At 36.2% G+C, this 18,184-nt stretch overlaps 1 protein-coding gene across 1 annotated transcript in view; it reads left to right on the forward strand.

The window, feature by feature from the left end:
• Positions 1-18,184, forward strand: part of SYT1 (synaptotagmin 1) — a 351,099-nt gene that overhangs the window by 197,346 nt on the left and 135,569 nt on the right. Inside the window, exons 4-6 of the mRNA XM_042947239.1 lie at positions 2,210-2,332; positions 6,310-6,477; positions 9,660-9,827. Of these exons, the coding sequence (XP_042803173.1) occupies positions 2,210-2,332; positions 6,310-6,477; positions 9,660-9,827 (459 nt within the window). The remainder of the gene's footprint in view (positions 1-2,209; positions 2,333-6,309; positions 6,478-9,659; positions 9,828-18,184) is intronic.

Raw genomic sequence — 18,184 nt, forward strand, 5'->3', positions numbered from 1 at the left:
AGTGTTAAAGACTTAACATGCAGCCAAGGTTTTGAAAGGGCCTCAGTTCCTCTAATTAAACTCAGTAGTCTTTTCTGGTCACTTTGCTACTATGTTCCCTTTAATGACTTTTCCCCCACCCAAGTTGAAAGATTAAGTTTTTAAGTAATTACATTAATTGTTTCCTGCCTTTGACTATCAGTAAGTACATCAACATTTTACCAGTCAGGAAAACATCTAAGTATGAACTTTCCAAATGAAATGATGTAGGGCTAACCAGATTTGTGAAAGTTTCTACCCAGACATAATAACAGTAATATTCAATTTTCTCAGCTCATTGTAGGCTCCTGAAAATTTTCCAGAAGCACAGAGTAGGGGAGGCACCTCTAACTACAGCTCAACTCTATATGATCCTCCCACCCAAATGAGTTCTACTGATATGATGCCACCACATCTCCACTTTTTTTTTTTTTTTTTTTTTTAGGATCGAATTGGAGTTAGTGAAAAGAGCCAAAATGGACAATCTTATCAATTCAGTGCCTTTTTGAAGCAGAGAGCCTCTGTATAAGTGGATGAGTTAATAGTAAAGCTTTCTCTTAACAGAGAAGAAAGATCATACAATCTGGAAGGTGGGGAGAGGTTGGGTAATGGAGCTGTAGTTTGACGACTCATGCCTTTCTGAAATCTGGGTATGCTTCTGGAATTTGAGTTCTACGAGGATTCTCCGATCTAAATCGATAACAAGAGTTAAGATTCCTTTACCTTGTCATAGATATAAAGCAATCTATCACACACACACAGCAACGAAAATGCCATAACCAAACACTAGGGAAGAATATTTACTATATATATAGTAAATATATGTGTGTGTGTGGGTGGGTGGGTGTGTATGTATATATATATATATTTATATATATATATATATACACATATATTTATATATACATATATATATATATATACACACCCACCCACAGAAAAGTTGAAACCAGTAAAATACAGAGTTTCTAGAAATTAGTAAGAGCAGAACAAAATGCTAGCAAATTTAGCGAAGGATATATACAAGTAGTCCCCAGAAGAAAAAATACAAACGGTTAAAGATTTTAAAAATTTTCAACCTCACTAGTAGTCAGGGAAATGTAATTTTATCACCTTTCAATTCTGAATAACTATGTGAAGTTTTTTAAATTATTTTTTTCTAATTCTGTAAGGCAAGAAGAATCCATATCCCTAAAAAAAAAAAAAAGTCCTAATATTTACCTCTATAACTTCTTTTTTTTCAGCACAACTATTGTGCTTAATGGGAAAATACACATTTTCAAAAGAGAGGAGCATCTGAATGTATTTTATCAAATAATGAGCTTTCTAGTATTTCAATTTACATTACACTTCAGTTTTAGGTTATCAAGAATATTCAGTTGGTCCAAACTGGGTTTTGAGAGTTCAGTACCATGATTTTTGCTCACTAATGCAAAATAAATGTTTATACTGATTTCAGTTTGACAAAATGGCAAACATAACTGCTTTCATTTTTTTTAATATAAAACAGACCCATAAATCAATTTAATTCAGCCTAGCTTTCTGTGGAGCTGTTATAAAAATGAAATGGTAAACTGAAACCAGACATGGCATAGATTTTTCTCTAAACATGCATTTGCTGGTGGCATGTTATCTCCACTGTTTCCATAAGCATTAGAAACGTACACGTGAAACATAGGAAATTAAAAGTCTTGGAGAATCACTTACTCGGCTACCTTTCTCATAGGAAAAAAGGCAAGAAAAGGCCACGCATTTCATACAAGTACTCCACTGCATGTAACGATGATGTTTTACATGATGCTTCGATCTCTTTAAACTACATGAATGTGAAACCTGGCCTGGTTAATAGCATGTTTATCATACCTCTGAAAGAAGCAGTTTTATCAAAGCCAAACATGATACCAAGTTGACATTTTCTTTGCAACGACTTTACATTTTTTGCTTGCAATATTCTGAGGGGCTTCTTCCATTGCTTCCATGTTGCTTGCTGGTTGGGGGAAAAAAATTCCGTGCACAAGTGGAATTTTAAAAGTTATCTAAGCAGCAAATGTGAATGTGTGTCAGACAAACGGATTTCCAGCATCTTTGTGCTTTTGCTTCTAACAGCTTGGAAGTATAACCGCAGGCCCAGGTGAATATGGGTTTCCATGAATTCACTTGAGCTCACATATAATCCATTCCCTACTCATAGGCTCTGAAGGATGATGATGCTGAAACCGGACTGACTGATGGGGAAGAAAAAGAAGAACCCAAAGAAGAGGAGAAATTGGGGAAACTTCAATATTCACTGGATTACGATTTCCAGAATAACCAGGTATGGGGTGGGGGGCGGGGGGAGGAAATGACTTCTAATTCCATTACATTTTCTGAAATTACCAAGTAGAAATTGAAGCAAGATACTTCCTAAAACATTTCGTTTGCTGCGAGGGGAAAATGCAATTATCAAAGCTATGGATGAAATCGAAGTACAGGCAGTCCCCTACTTGCTAATTTAACTTCTGGTAATTAGAATTCACAGTATTCAACCGATTACATCTGCTTATGGCACTTACAGCAGGCAAGCAGAATACAAATGAACTTGGGAGTAGTCAGTCTGATTCTGACAGCTCCCAGCCACAGTGTCACCTCCACTGGCCCCTCAGCCTGAGCTTGAACAATGTCTCCTAGAATGTATGGAATTTAGATCCAAACAGGGTGAGGAACTATTGAAATAAACCACCATTCAACCAAAGCTTTCAAACAAAATGTAGGGGTACCTGGGTGGCTCAGTCAGTTAAGCATCCAGCTCTCGATTCCAGCTCAGGTCATGATCTCACTCACAGTTGGGAGATCAAGCCCCACATTGGGCTCCATGCTGGGCGTGGAATCTGCTTACAATTCTCTCTCTCCCTCTACCCCACCCCCTCCTCTCTCAAAAAATAACAATAAAACAAAATGTAACTGTGTGATAAGGAATCCAAGATGAAAAACTAATTGCCTTCCATGAATTTCAAAGGCACAAATGCCTTATATAATATGATACCAGGTAAAATTCCTAGCATGCATAAGCTAACCGTTCTCGAAAAGTAGAAAGACCAGCAACTTCGTTTCTAGTGCCTGTGACTTCTGCCCAAAAATTGACAAGGAACTGTAGACAGTAATATAACAATCATGCCTGCTTCAATTTCTCAAAAAGCCACGAAGTGCCACCTAGATAAATGATAGTATTAGGTACCTTTTAGTAACCGTGTTATAGAGGTAGCTCAAAGATAAAGGTTAAAAATCCCTACATTTAAAAAAAAAAAAAAAAAAAAAAAAAACCTTCTAGGACACATGAAATTGACCATGTCTCTTTATCTTCTGAATTGTTAAATTCAAAAGCTAGATAAGAATTAGTGGAGTCAGCGGAATTAGAGATCAGGCTGTTAAGAATCTTCAGGACAGTGTCCACATCTGACAAGCAGAATTTTAACTGTCTCTGTTGTTTTGCTTCTCTCATCTTTTTAGAGGAAAAAAAAGTGATGATATAAATACATTTACTACTAACACAGCTTGTGTTATTTCCAGTTTCATGAGGAATGAATAAATAGAACAAAACCAATGCTCAATTTTGAGCACCGAAGTCCAAAGTCAGTAACACTATGAGAGCTCTACACAGTTGCAAGAATTCTAGGAATATTTATTTATTTATTTATTTATTTATTTATTTATTTATTTATTTTTAGAAATCGACAATTTAAATAATGTCTTCACTTTCCAAATTTCTAGAGAGTTCTTCATGAAGAATGTATTGATATGCTCTATCATACTAAAAACGTTTATTTGATCAGCTTCATTACAGCCATGGCTAGTCATTTCATAATACATTCTAGAAAGCTGCATTTTGGTTACAGATACAAGTTTATAGGTATGGATTTATACACATCTATAGGCATACTATAGTTAATAGTTAATTAAAATAGGGAATTTATAGTTAATTATAGTTAAAATAGGGTATTTGTGGTCATGTTTATCCCAGCTACCAAAATTTGATCATCAGGAGTTGGTTGAGAGTAAAACTTCCTATTATTTACATATTCTGGCAAAGATGAAGGTCAATACATGTTATCTTAACATGTAACATTTTTTTCCAGAAATTTAACCTTCCTTTATATGTGTATCCAGTATGTTTTAATACTTTATTCTACTTTCATATTACCCAGTAGAAATCTAGTGGTATCTCATCCTGGTTAGTCATAATTTTGAAACTTCTAAGTCAGCTTAAATTCTTTAAGTATCATTTTATAAAGTATTTTTAAGAAAATAGCATTTTTCTTACTCATATATAATGAGTGCTTTTATTGTTCCCTTTCTAGCAAACATCAAATTGTTAAAAAGGTATTTCATTCTGAGGTCTAGGAGAGTCTACCTGATGAAATATTTTTTAATTAGCATGCGTTGATTTTTTTTCCAAATGTTCTCAGCTAATCTAATTTATAAAATGAATCCTATGAGTCATGAAATATAGTGTGAGGAATTTTATATATTAAGCTATAATCAAATATACATGTTTGCTTACAAAAACTAAAACACAACTGTAAAGTACTCTAAATGAGAGGCTTTCATGGCAGAGAGAAATGTGATATTTATCTTCCAAGCAGAAGAGAGGGGGGTTGGAAGAAGTAACTCCACCCCTTGTCAACAAAATTTCCAAAACTCTTTAGAATGTAAGTCACCTAGGTTTAAAGAGTTTAGGTTATAGGACAACTGCATTCCTTCCCAAAAGAAAATTCCTTTCAAAAAGTGAGGAGAAGGGGTACCTGAGTGGCTCAGTCAGTTAAGCATCTGACTCCTGATTTTGGCTCAAGTCATGATCTCACGGTTCGTAGGATTGAGCCCGGCATCGGGCTCTGTGCTGCCAGTGCAGAGCCTGCTTGAGATTCCATTTCCCTCTTTCTCTGTCCCTCCCTGGCTCACTCGCTCTCTAAATAAATAAACTTCAAAATTTTTTTACAAAGTGAGGAGAAAACAGAATCTTGCTTATTCACATTGCTATCTAAAGGCAAATTCCAAATACCAATTGGCAAACCAAGAGACAAACCATTTGCTTTACTCATCATGTCTTTATAACCTGATGTCTATTTTAGCTGTTCTTTGACCATCTGTTTATGTTTTGCATATGTACAATCCAGCACTCTTATTGCTACTGTTGTATGATGCTGTCACAAATATATTGAGCACTAAAACGGAAACAACAATCATCCAGAGTATGGGTCCCAGTTAAAAACTGAGCCAACTAGCCAAAGTGTCCTTACCAACACAGTGGGTCAATTTTACAGAAAATGAATGTGACTTTTTTTTTTAAAGGAAGTGAATTGGCTAAAAAGTCAGACTCAAATTTTCAGGCCTGATGTGTAAAGCCATAATGTAATTGCATTTATGGACAAGGGTCTATTTTTGTTTTCCATGTGGGTCTAAACCAGTCTGTTGATACAAAATGTCTGATGACAACACCTCTAGAATCATCCGCTCACACCTTTTATTCTCTTTGCAAAAACATGAACAATGCCAGCTACACTCCCATTCATAGTAATACAAGAATTTATCACTGAAAAAAAGACATGGAGAAATCTCTGCATTTGAAAAAAAAACAGAAACTTGGTCACTTAAAACATTAAAAATCATATCTGTAATCTTGCTTTCGTTTATGTGAAGCTGAGATTATATTCTTTGACTCCATGTCCTATATTTAAACAGAATAAATCATTTTACTGTAAATTAAAATAAAAAGTAGGCAGCATACAAATAAAGGTCAAATATGATAGAAACTTGCACATCTTATTTTTATCTCAAAATGCTACTCAATTTCTAAGAAATTTCTACTGCGCTGGTCTGAAGCTTTGAGTTTAGTATAAAAATTTCCTACTTCATAATTACAGACTTGTTATTGTTTAACAATTTATTTCCATTTACAAATCATGCCCTGGAAAAAAAATAATAATGCACAAGGGCTTTTAGACTGGAAAGTTATTTGATTGCAACCCTTTTGCAAATATGAATTCCATATTTAACTGTAATCAGCAACCTTTTAAAAGCCTCTTTTGTGTTTGAAACCAGGCTTCCCAGAGTCTGCATCTGTCATAATTGGGTTTCTGAAGTCTATATGGCTTGCTTCACTTGCCTTCTGGGTTTAGATTCATAAGAGAAATAAATAAAAGTTTATTAAAAGCAAAGAGGAAGAGGGAGAGAGATCACAATATGCAATATCGTGAACAATCTTTTCTAAAATGTCCACCAATGTTTGTGTTTGCTTTATTCTGTCTCTCTTTCCAGCTGCTGGTAGGGATTATCCAGGCTGCTGAGCTGCCTGCCTTAGACATGGGAGGCACGTCTGACCCCTATGTTAAAGTGTTTCTGCTGCCCGATAAAAAGAAGAAATTTGAGACAAAAGTCCACCGAAAGACCCTTAATCCTGTCTTCAACGAGCAATTTACTTTCAAGGTACTTTTTTTCGTACTTACTAATAACTTTTCCTCTGTGGTTTTAAGAACCATCTCATCCTGACACATACATAGAAATGCACATGACCACTTATTCAGAGGTTCAAGGATGAGTCTATTCAGAATATTTAAAATTCTTATCTTCATTCCAGTGAGGATTCTGCACTGTGTTTAGATTTGGTTAAAGTAGGATTCAGCTTGGCCATCTCAGAACAGAATACAGACTGGAGTATAATGGGGATGTCAATCACAACCAAAAAAAGGAAAATCAACATCAAGTGAGCCAATAGACTTGAACATTTCCCCCTCTCTTGAATAAAGACAAAAGAACAATGAAATTGTTATTTTCCTAAGTCTCTAAGTTCCCAAAATTAAGTTACAATCACAGAATAAAGTAAGCTGTGTTCCACTGTTTAAATGATACAAATAGGTTTTACCCTCATTGCAGAATTCTGTGTGTACAGGGGCAATCTAAGCACTTAAAGACCATTCTGAACCTATCACTAACAAGAATACAAACCTATTGTTTTTCTGCATTTCTAGCATTTGCCTTTAACTCTAGGCTCTTCCCTAGCGCTCTGAATCTTGCTGAGACACCTCAGTTGACAATAATAAAGAGAGATTCTGGCCATAAAATAACTGACAGGAAAACATACCCTGCAGGCCTCAGGCATCTCTACATATACAGCTCTGTAGCTCATGTCTTAAAGTCACGCATAAAAGCACTTCTTTGGTAACTATCTTTAATATGTGAAAAAATTGTAAAATGCATTACTTAAAATAATACATTTCTGAAAAATGAAAGGTCTGTGAGTTTGCCAGCAGGTAGATTCAACATCACTCATCTATCAGCCAGCCTTAGCGATAGCATGTGCCTCATGCAAGCAAATACTATGGTGCGAAATAAAATGGATGCAACTAAGGGCAGGAGTCATTTTCTCGAGCCTTGTTTCCAGTTTTGTAAGAGAGCAATGTCTTTGTATTCACTCTGAAATTTCAGATTTTGTGACAAAAATCTCCAAAGTATTGTCAGTAATCTTATCTAAAACCTACACTTTTTCATACCCAGATAGTTCATGTAGAGTAGTAATAAAAAGATTCTGGAACTACTCAGCCTATGAGTAGCTCATCACTATGGTCAATATACCACAAAGCATAGAATGAAGATAAAACTAATAAAATATTGCAAGTGGTAATGACAATCATTCTGTTTGGCTATGTATTAATTTTCATTTAGGTCAGGAGTTACTGACCACAATTTAAGATTTCTTAAATTATTTGAAATACTATGGTGTCTGAGTTATCTGTGTATTATTTCAAAAAAATGTATTTCTAAAATTTTATTAGTAATTTCCGTGGCTTCAAAAGGTTTAATTACTGAAATTTTTAACTGCCTATAAAATTTCATCAGGTTCTATTTTATTTCAAGAATGCGGACAAAGCCAAAGTGTAATATATTTTGATACACTTAGAACTATGCTGTTGTTTCCAGAGAACTGGTTAATTTCTCCGGGAGACATTGTAGATTATGCATCTTGAAATGCCAACAGGCAAGATGATGGAAGAACCGAAGCATAATAGTTTAAAGAGAATAGGCTTTAAAACTGAGTTCAAATCCACTTCACATGAACGTGACATGCCCTGACCTAAATGCTTCTTTTCCTCCAAACTCCCACCTGAAGGAGTTACTAATCATTCAAATAATAAGTACGTAAGTGCCGACTGTACCTAACATGTATTCATTCAGCCTTCACTGCTCTGTGAAGTAGGTCTTAGTATTAACACTGTTTGATAGGCGAAATGTGTGAGGTGTATTTGCTTGCTCCAGGCCCTTCAGCCGGAAAGTGGGAAAACCCAGGCCTGGGTCTGTCTGACCCCAAGCCTAGGTTTTTTTTTTTTTTTTTTTGTTATTTCAGTAGAATCACAAAAAAATCCAGAGTGATTTCAGAAATAAGACGAAATATTTACCCCTACTCTAAAATTCATTTCTTCCTTTGAAATTCAGCTGTTTTGCAGGGTTTTTTGTTTTCTTCTAAAATGGAAAAAGCATGGTTCCTCCATTTTAGTCAAAGTATTTTAATCAGATGCTAAATAGATGACAAATAAGTGAGAAAAAAACCAAACTTTTGATAAACTAAAATTTCCTATACGTATATGGTCAAATACGCTTCCTTCTCCTTCCCTTAATATGCAAAGCTCATTGAGAAATGTTTGATGGAGCTCAGACAACCATTTGTACTGACAAAAATTGATCAAACCTTCAATACAAGTCCAAACAATTTCTTAATTAGGCATTTCTACCCAGTTACTGAAGTGTAGCTTCCTTAGAATGCACTACTTCCCCTGAATATTAAAAATGTCACCAGTAAAAATCCCAGCCCACAGCATCTGTCCCAGATATATCTGAACAGCTGGAGAACCCATCAGCTCTTGGCCTTTTGCCACCATTCATCCTAACAAGTGTCATACCTAAGAATGAACCTCAAGATCTTTATAATGCATGTCTGATATTCAGAACATCAATTTTCTAGTCAGTTCTTATCTATCTGTAAATTGTTTTAGGGAGCGAGGCAACTTGTGAATTTCATTTAAATCCTTTCTGACTCCTAGCATATCTTTTTCATAAATCACTGCTCCATTAAATTGGAGCATCCAAATGGCTTGAAAGACTTAGTGGGACTTCGGAAGCAAGTTTTCCACCCTAAGTTATACTCTTACAATATAAATGATCATAACAATAACACAATATCCTACAAGTAAAACCTACATGGTCAAGTGCAATACATCTTAGTTTATTCTTGTATTAAACAAATTCCCACCGGAAGGAGGTACTAATCATTCAAACGATACATATTTAAGTGCCTACTGTGTGCCAACACTGCGAAATCTTGAAGTGTTTATAGCATGACTAATAGTCACCAATCAATATCAATAATACTAATTATTAGTCAATCAATAATACTAATAGCTTTTAGAACTTTAGGATAAAGCAATAACTGACTATGGTAAGTCCCTCATTTCTCCCAGTTTAAGCCTCAAGCAGTGATTCAAATGAATTCATTTTTAAAAGGCACCATTACCTCCCTGTTTTGCTTATCCAACATATATATTACAATTAAACACTATAAAAAGTAACATTTTAAATTTGTGACCAGATTTTTATCCTCATCTCTTTTTATTAAGGTGCCATACTCAGAACTGGGTGGCAAAACCTTGGTGATGGCTGTATATGATTTCGACCGTTTCTCCAAGCATGACATCATTGGGGAATTTAAAGTCCCCATGAACACAGTGGATTTCGGTCACATAACTGAGGAGTGGCGTGACCTGCAAAGTGCGGAGAAGGAAGAGGTAAGGAAAACATTAGCATTTCTAATCAGACAAGCTGTGCTCGCCAGTTGCTGTTGACATAATAACCTATTGAGAGATGCTCTCTACAAAGGATAACGTGGGCCTCCAGCTGCTGACAGCTGGTAAAATAGGGTTAAGGGATTGCACAACCTCATTACAAAGTATATTGGTCTTCTGGGTCTCATTTGAAAGAAAAGAGAAAGATTCGTGCACCATGTCTATAGATAATTCCCTGGACAGACACACATACTCACTATCTGTTTCTGAAAAGCTCCCAAAATGCCAGACACGTACACATCTACTTTTTTAAAAGGACAGTGAAAAATCATCTCATTCTTTGTATTTTTCTGCAATAATTTTGCATTTTCTACATAGGTTATGTAGCTATTGAACAGAAATAAAATAGCACTTTTCCCTTGATTATTTCTGCATATCACAGACCGTTCATTGTTTCTTCTACAGATATCAGAGCATGATGGGTGGAACATCAAATATAATTCACAAAGGCTGATATTAAATCCATTTTTTAAATAAGTCACATTATTATAGTACTCTTCACATTGTTTTTTCCCCGGTTTTAATAGTACAGCACAGGACTTTTCTGTGATTTAAAAGGAAGTTCAATATCTTTAGTGCATTTAAACTACATAATAATCAATTCTATTTGATTATGCTATGCCTGCCTGGCACTGGCGTTTTTCTGTGCAAATGTCTCAACAGGCCAATATCACAAAGGCAAACAACTCTAGCTTCTCTGAATTCCTAAGGCAGGTCAATTTCTAGCTATTTTTTGGATCCTGACAATCCCTTGGGTTTATAATCACTCATGGGATTGCCAACAGCCTCCATCATTCAGGATCCCTAGGCTTCTGTAAGGCGTGATCACTTTGGGGCCACCCAGGAGATCAAAAAGAGTGGCCCAAGTCTTCAACACATTCAATCAAGCCTATCACCTTGGAATCCTCACAGCCGATGGTTTTCTCTGACCAGTGAAACTTAGTGAGGTTTTAGAACAGATTTGTTGATTGTTGTTTTGAAACTGAATCTTACTAGTGCTCTAAATTTGTCTGTAAAAAAGGAATAAAAATTATCCGAGTTAAGCTCTCCTTTCCTTTTGGAAAGAATATACATAACTTAACCAAATGCGTTAGTCAAACTTAGACTCTTGGATACTGAAACAGATTTAGCCCCACCGTGGATACTCAAAACCCATCCGAGGATAATATTGAGTTTTTACATTTTGTTATTTTTGTAAGTAGTTCTTCTTTATGAGTGAATATCAATGTTAAATCCAACATCTGTCTGAAAATAATATGATCATGTTTCTAATTTTTTAACAAAGTAATGAGCTGTTTCATTGAATTTTTATGTTTTATTAAAATGTTTTCCTTTGTAAATTCCTTGCAACTGGGGTGCAAAGTGGGACCATGACAAACATTTATTAACTGAAAGGTTTTATTAGTTGACTGGTTAATCGTTAGCTTGTTAGTTGAGTATCAAAATATGACCCACTCATGCTTCACAATGGCTACCTGCCCAGAGTGCATGGTTCATACTTCTCACCTTCATCTGGTAACTATAAAGTGGTATGGGATTCATACCTCACTGGGTTTCTGAAAAGTCTGCAAGTATTTGTGCCTGAGTTAAGAAAATGTAAGCCATCAAGCACTTTTTCCTTTCTCAAAAATTCTTTGAATGTGGGCAGAGTTTGAATGTCAACAGTAAGCTGATAGGTTTGACTCTGGAATCTAAGAGTAGATAGACTATCCAAGAAGAATCACATTTTTTTTTTTCTTCTCACCCCCTTACTTGCCCTCTCCTATCTCTGTCTTCTATTTCTTTCCTCTTCTTCCAGGTCTTCTCTCCCTATCTCAAACCTTTGTAGCCCAACTCATTCAAAAATACTATTTGAGGGGCGCCTGGGTGGCTCAGTCGGTTAAGCGTCCGACTTCACTCAGGTCACGATCTCGCGGTCTGTGAGTTCGAGCCCCGCGTCGGGCTCTGGGCTGATGGCTCAGAGCCTGGAGCCTGCTTCCAGTTCTGTGTCTCCCCCTCTCTCTGCCCCTCCCCCGTTCATCCTCTGTCTCTCTCTCTGTCTCAAAAATAAACGTTTAAAAAAAAATACTATTTGAGTATTTACCGTAAATTGCTACATTTCTGGGACTGTGTAGGTACTCAAGAAAGTAAAAAGGGTAGACACTGCTTCTGCTTTCATTGCATACAGTGCAGTCTAATTCTCCTTCTTCACACCAATCTTTGCCTGGCTTACTGTCACTGAGACTGGTTTCTGGAAAAAGTCCCGTCTTTAAGATCAAACACTCCTGGGTTTCATTTCCGACAAGTCCATTCACTAGCTCAGAGAACTTGGTCACATCACTTAAGCTCTCTAAAATTCAGGTTTTTTTCTTCTTTAGAAAGTGGTTTAACATTATCTACCCTTTGTCTTACAGACTGACTAGGATAGAGTGTAAAATACCTAATACAGAGCCTGGTATGTGATAAATGTTCAATAAGCAAGAGATCTCCCATTCTTTCTTCTTGGCCAATCTTGTTTGGGTTCTCTTTCACTTCATGCTTTTACCTCCCTCTTTGTTCTAGCCTTTTCCCTATATCCAAATCTACTTCTCTCTTCTTTTCCTCACCACCATTCTATTTACTGAATGTCCCTGGAGTTTTTAATGGGAAGTAACTCTATAACTACCTTCTTAAACTCTAGAGCCATTCCTCTTGGATACCTACTTGGGAATAGTAATTTTCAGTTTTCAGTTGAGTGGCTCTTTCCTTTTATCATGATATAAACAGCCTCATAAAACAGGTGTCTAGTTTACATCCTATCTCTGGATGACTAGAACCAGGTATAAACTGTCTCATAATAAATGAAGTAAGATCCAATTACATTTTTCATCTGAAGAATTACTTATTCTCACTGATATAGGCTCTAGTTTTTCATGCTACTGTCCATTAACTGCAGGAAATTATAGTTGTGTAAATAAATTGAAGTCTCAGATTGACTTTGCTTCTCACAATTTTAAAGATATTGTTTTTCCATTTTACATGAACAATTCCGTTCATGATTTTTATTTCCTTTTCATCTAACAGTGTAATATTTAATGTCATAAGGAATGAAAGACATAAAGGAAAGTGGAAAAAAGGAATTCAAGACATAGCTTTGGAATCTAGAAACTGAAATCATGGTCGTCTGTTCACTTGGTTGACACTTGGATTTAAATAGGTTAAATCCCACCCACTGAGATCCAACATTGTGATTTTGATCGAATGGGGTAGGGCGTTGTCACCCAAAAGTTGAACAATATAAAAGTCATAAGATGATTAAGCAATTATGTAAGTTAAAAATTATGTTATTTTAGTGATCAACTAAATGTGCAAGCAGTTTAGAAGGAAGAAAGGGAAGAAGCCTTATCTGAAAGTTACTAAGCGCATGTTGAAAACGTAAGGTGTGTGAAAGAGATAAGCTATGGCAGGAAGAGCCCTAACAAGTGCAGAGCTCCCACTGTTAGATTCTAGCCCCTGAGGAAACATCTCTGGATGACTTTCCATTCCAACTTGTTAACTTTCTCTAACACAATCATAGCCACCTCCTAACAGAGGAAGATGGAATTTGACTTTACAGGCTACTAGACTTTTGTGTTCCGTTTGTTTCTTTAAATCAGAAATGTATATCCTCTGAGTTGAGAGATGGTAACATATAAAACTTTTCCTTATTTTCCCTTTTTGATATAGGGCCTCAAAAATCAGCTTTTGGCAAAAGGTTTTCAATTACCCATTTGCAAAATGTTTCTAATATGTATAACCCCAGGCTATGTTTTCAAGATAGTCTTTTCTTTTAACTTACTTATTTTGAGGGGGGGAGAGAGGGGGGGGGAGGGGGGGGGAGGGGGGGGGAGAGGGGGGGGAGAGAGGGGGGGAGAGGGGGGGGAGAGAGGGGGGGAGGGGGGAGAGAGGGGGGAGGGGGGGAGAGAGGGGGGGAGAGAGGGGGGGAGAGAGGAAGGGAGAGAGGGGGAGAGAGAGGGGGAGAGAGAGAGGGGGAGAGAGAGGGGGGGAGAGAGAGAGGGGGAGAGAGAGGGGGAGAGAGAGGGGGAGAGAGAGGGGGAGAGAGAGGGGGAGAGAGAGGGGGAGAGAGAGGGGGAGAGAGAGGGGGAGAGAGAGGGGGAGAGAGAGGGGGAGAGAGAGGGGGAGAAAGAGGGGGAGAGAGAGGGGGAGAGAGGGAGAGACAGCGCACAAGAGGGAGAGGGGCAGAGAGAGAAAAGGAGAGAGAGAGTCCCAGGCAGGGTTCGTGCTGTCAGTGCAGAGCCCAACTCAGGGCTCCATTTCACCAGCCATGAGATCGTGACCTGAACCAAAATCAAGAGTTGGACACTTAACTGACTGAGCCACCCAGGTGCCCTGAGATTGTCTTATTTTTAATTATTCAATAAAACATTTATGCCAGCCACAAGTCAAACCTGAAACTAACCTTCACACTTTTAGAATAGTCCATTAATTTTATACATCTGCTTAATTACTTCAAATGTTAAAATCAATGGCTAGAATTCCATTTTTTTTAATTTTATGATTTTATAAATTGGCTCAGTTCTGCACCCTAGCACCAGGTACATCTTTAAATCACTTAGACCTTTTTTATTTTAGCATTTTGTTCTAATTTTTAATGTATTTTAACCCCCATGGCTTCCACTACTTTTTATCTCTAAAGACAGCATATACTATATAAGAAATATATACTACCAGAAAACAACTAAATCTTTTTTTTGACTTTTGAGTAAGTCTGTCTTATGACTTTACCAGTACTGTTTTTGTCTCCATTAGAGAATAAGTCTATCATTTCTGCTTTGTGTAGAATTTGTTAACGAGTGATTTTTAAATGAGATTCTGTAATCCAGTGCAAATGGAAAAAAAATTGATTGCTGAATTAAAGCAAGTCGGGACATAATTTAATTAGTACCCAAGCAGAAAGGAAGAGAAACTACTTTAGTGCCTTAATAGAAAATCAATTTTGCAACAAAATTTCACATTTTTAAGCCTAATTAGGAAAACATTTACTTCACAGAAAAGCATTTGGAGAATACATATTCATTCAAATGGCAAAAGTTTTTCAGCCTCCACTGGTCAATTACTTGATACGTCTTTGGAATGGGTTAAAGTCTTTACTCCTTAGGACATCTTTGATGTCCAAAGATCATAAAAGAACTGATGCTTTTTCTAAGTATACTTAGCAGTCAGATGGTAACTCGTGCCCTCCGAGAATCTCTGCGCAACAAATCAATGCCCCAAATGGAAACCCTCACAAAAGGTTAACTGGTGGTATTTTAAACACAGATGCCAATAAGAACCCTTCCTGTCGTTCACAATCTCTCACATTAGAGAAATCCAACAAAGACACTTATATCGATCCACAACATTCCAGGAAGTTCCACTTATTTCTATTTGTTTACTTGTTCATTGTCTGTCTTCCCCGGCTAGACTGTAAGCTTCAAGTGCAGCAGCAGCCATATTTATTGTTCCCCGCCATGAAACCAAGTTTAATCACAGGAGGCAAGCACACAGTAGGTGTGCAAAAATATTTTTTAAAAATATTTTTGATTGAAGAAATGGGGCAAGGTGTGTATTAAACTGTGGGGGGTTTCAAAATTCCCCCTTTAAAGTCTATGTTAATAATTGTAATTGTGTTGTTATTTTATAAATGAGGTCTTAGGCATTCTCAAAGTCTATCAACAAAACATCCTCGTATTAAATGATGAAAATCGTTTAATATCTTTTGGGGCATTTTGGTCTGTTGCTTTTAAAAAAAGGAAGTATAGATGCTTATCAAAATCACTGTTATTACTGTTTGTTAATGGACATGAAAGTGGTGATAGTTGTTTTTGTTGTTGTTAAAGCTTATTCAGTATCTCATTCTTCTCTGTAACTTCTGCTTTTCAATTTTTTATTTAAATTCTTAGTTAACATACAGTGTAATATTGTCTTCAGGAATAGAATTGGTCTTTCTCTGATTAACATTTCCCTTAGCATAATACTTTCTGGCTCTATCCGCACTGTTGCAAATGACAAGATTTTGTTCTTGTTGGTGGCTGAATAATATTCTATTATATGTATGTACATACATGTATGTACATACACTACATCTTCTTTAGCCGTTCATCAGTAGTCATTTGGGCTCTTTCCATAGTTTGGCTATTGTTGATAATGCTGCTATAAACATGGGGGTGCATGTACCCCCTTTGAATCTGTATTTTTGTATCCTTTGGGTAAATACCTAGCAGCACAATTGCTGGATCATAGGGTAGTTCCATTTTTAGTTTTTTGAGAAACCTCCTTACTGTTCTCCAGAACAGCTGCACCAGTTTGCATTCCCACCAACAGTGCAAGTGGGTTCCCCTTTCTCCACATCTTCACCAACACCTGTTGTTTCTTGTGCTGTTAATTTTAGCTATTCTGACAGGTGTAAGATGATATCACAGTTTTGATTTCTTTTTTCCTGATGAGTAATGTTAGCATCTTTTCATGTGTTTTTCTCTGTAACCTTCTCACCTGGTTTCCATGACACACAGAGAGCTTGCAGTTTAGCTTAGTCTAACTTCATCTAAAGTTAGGATTTAGTTCAAGCTATAAGGTAAGTCTCTGTTTGCAACATGGAAATTTACCCAGAAGGAGATGGAAAAGAATCAGCTTCAAGGAGAATTCCAAGAATATGAACAAGTACCTATGTTTATCATAGAGTATTTATTGCTAGTCAGGTTTATAAGTAATAGATATGATAGAGTGGTACTTAGTTGTCTTATAATACATTAAGACCATGATACAATTTAGTGCAGTTAGTATATATATGTTCATTTTATGGGACTTGGAACATAATAATTCCATTTAAACTAGTACAGAAATAGAGTTGCCTTTGATTTTTGGTATGTTTTTGGGTGTAGCTATGGTTTACTTGATTTTGAATCTTTGGTCAAAATTCCCATCACCAATTATAACTGTATTGTTATGCAGTGTAAGTATTGCCTGTTTCATGATGTGGTTTCTAAGAACATCATAGGAAAAAAGCAAACAAATAACTTGAAATATCCCTCTAGTGTGTAGGGTATAATTTGGCTGCCTTTCTAGTTAAAAAGACTTTTCATGCGCAAATGGATGAAACCAAATTCTCACTTCACTGAGTTCCTAAATGAAAATTTAATATCATTTTACTTTCATTGTAAATTCTCTAGAAAACTAAATTTAGAGTCTAAAGAATTAAATTAGGGGAGAGAGACTCTGGTTATTTTCACAATACCCTTTCATGACCTTCCATTGTCACATACTTTAACCTACTGAGTTACCCCTCTCCTTCACAGCTCTAACCACCCAGAGGCCTGTGTTCCCAACCGAAATTCACCTTCATTAACACGTACTTTAACTTCTCTTCTGAAGCGATAAACACAAATAATAAAAGCTTTCTTTTACTGAGTGTCTGCTGAGTGCCAACAAAAATAATTTTCACAACACTCCTCAGCATTGGCATTATTAGGAGTGAGAAACCTGAAGGCCAGGAAAGTCTAATTTGTCAAAGTTCATACAACGAAGGCCAGAGCTAAAATTCAAACACAGGTCTGAAACCCACACTCTATTTAACCATGCCATCTTCGTTAAACAATCTTTCCCAGTCTTTTCAGCCTCAAAATGGAGATTAAAACAATTTAAATGCAAAATCAAAAAACAAACAAACAAAAAAAAAACCCAATTGATGCAAACTAGTTTTTCTCAACTTTAGCTTATTTTTTTCAAAATCTTAACATTTGATCAGTTTGCTTTGACAACTTGCAACTGGTTAAAGTCTGCATATATATTTTCCCTCTCAAATATCATAATACATTACAAATATATGTAACATACCAAAAAAACAACTATGGCATTTTGTTTCTTCTTAATATTTAATAAATAGTCAGCATGAATTCCTACCCAAGATAGAAAGCCCTAAAATGCCAAGGTACTCATTAACACAAACAGGTTGTTATTCACTCATGAGTACTGATGAATTTAATGAAGGCAGAGGGATTTTGCTTTCCATTAAAAAAAACTTCTTCATTAAACAGAATATAAATTCCCATCCATTCATTTAAAATATACTGAATAATTGTGAAATTAGTATATAAAAGTATATCATAAAGTATATAAAACAGAAAATTAAGACTCACACTTGGAAAGTGGCAATAATAGCAACAGAAATTTACAGTGCAAAATAACAAAAGCTTCAGGAAGAACCAAGTAAGAAGTAGAAATTTCAAATGTACCAAATGTTTTATTAAAGCAAGAAGAAAAGGCATAGAGAGGGAGGCTCCACTGAAGGCTTGAAAAAAGTGAAC

The sequence above is a fragment of the Panthera leo genome, chromosome B4 (genome assembly GCF_018350215.1).
Source record: "Panthera leo isolate Ple1 chromosome B4, P.leo_Ple1_pat1.1, whole genome shotgun sequence".
Lineage (NCBI taxonomy): Eukaryota > Metazoa > Chordata > Mammalia > Carnivora > Felidae > Panthera > Panthera leo.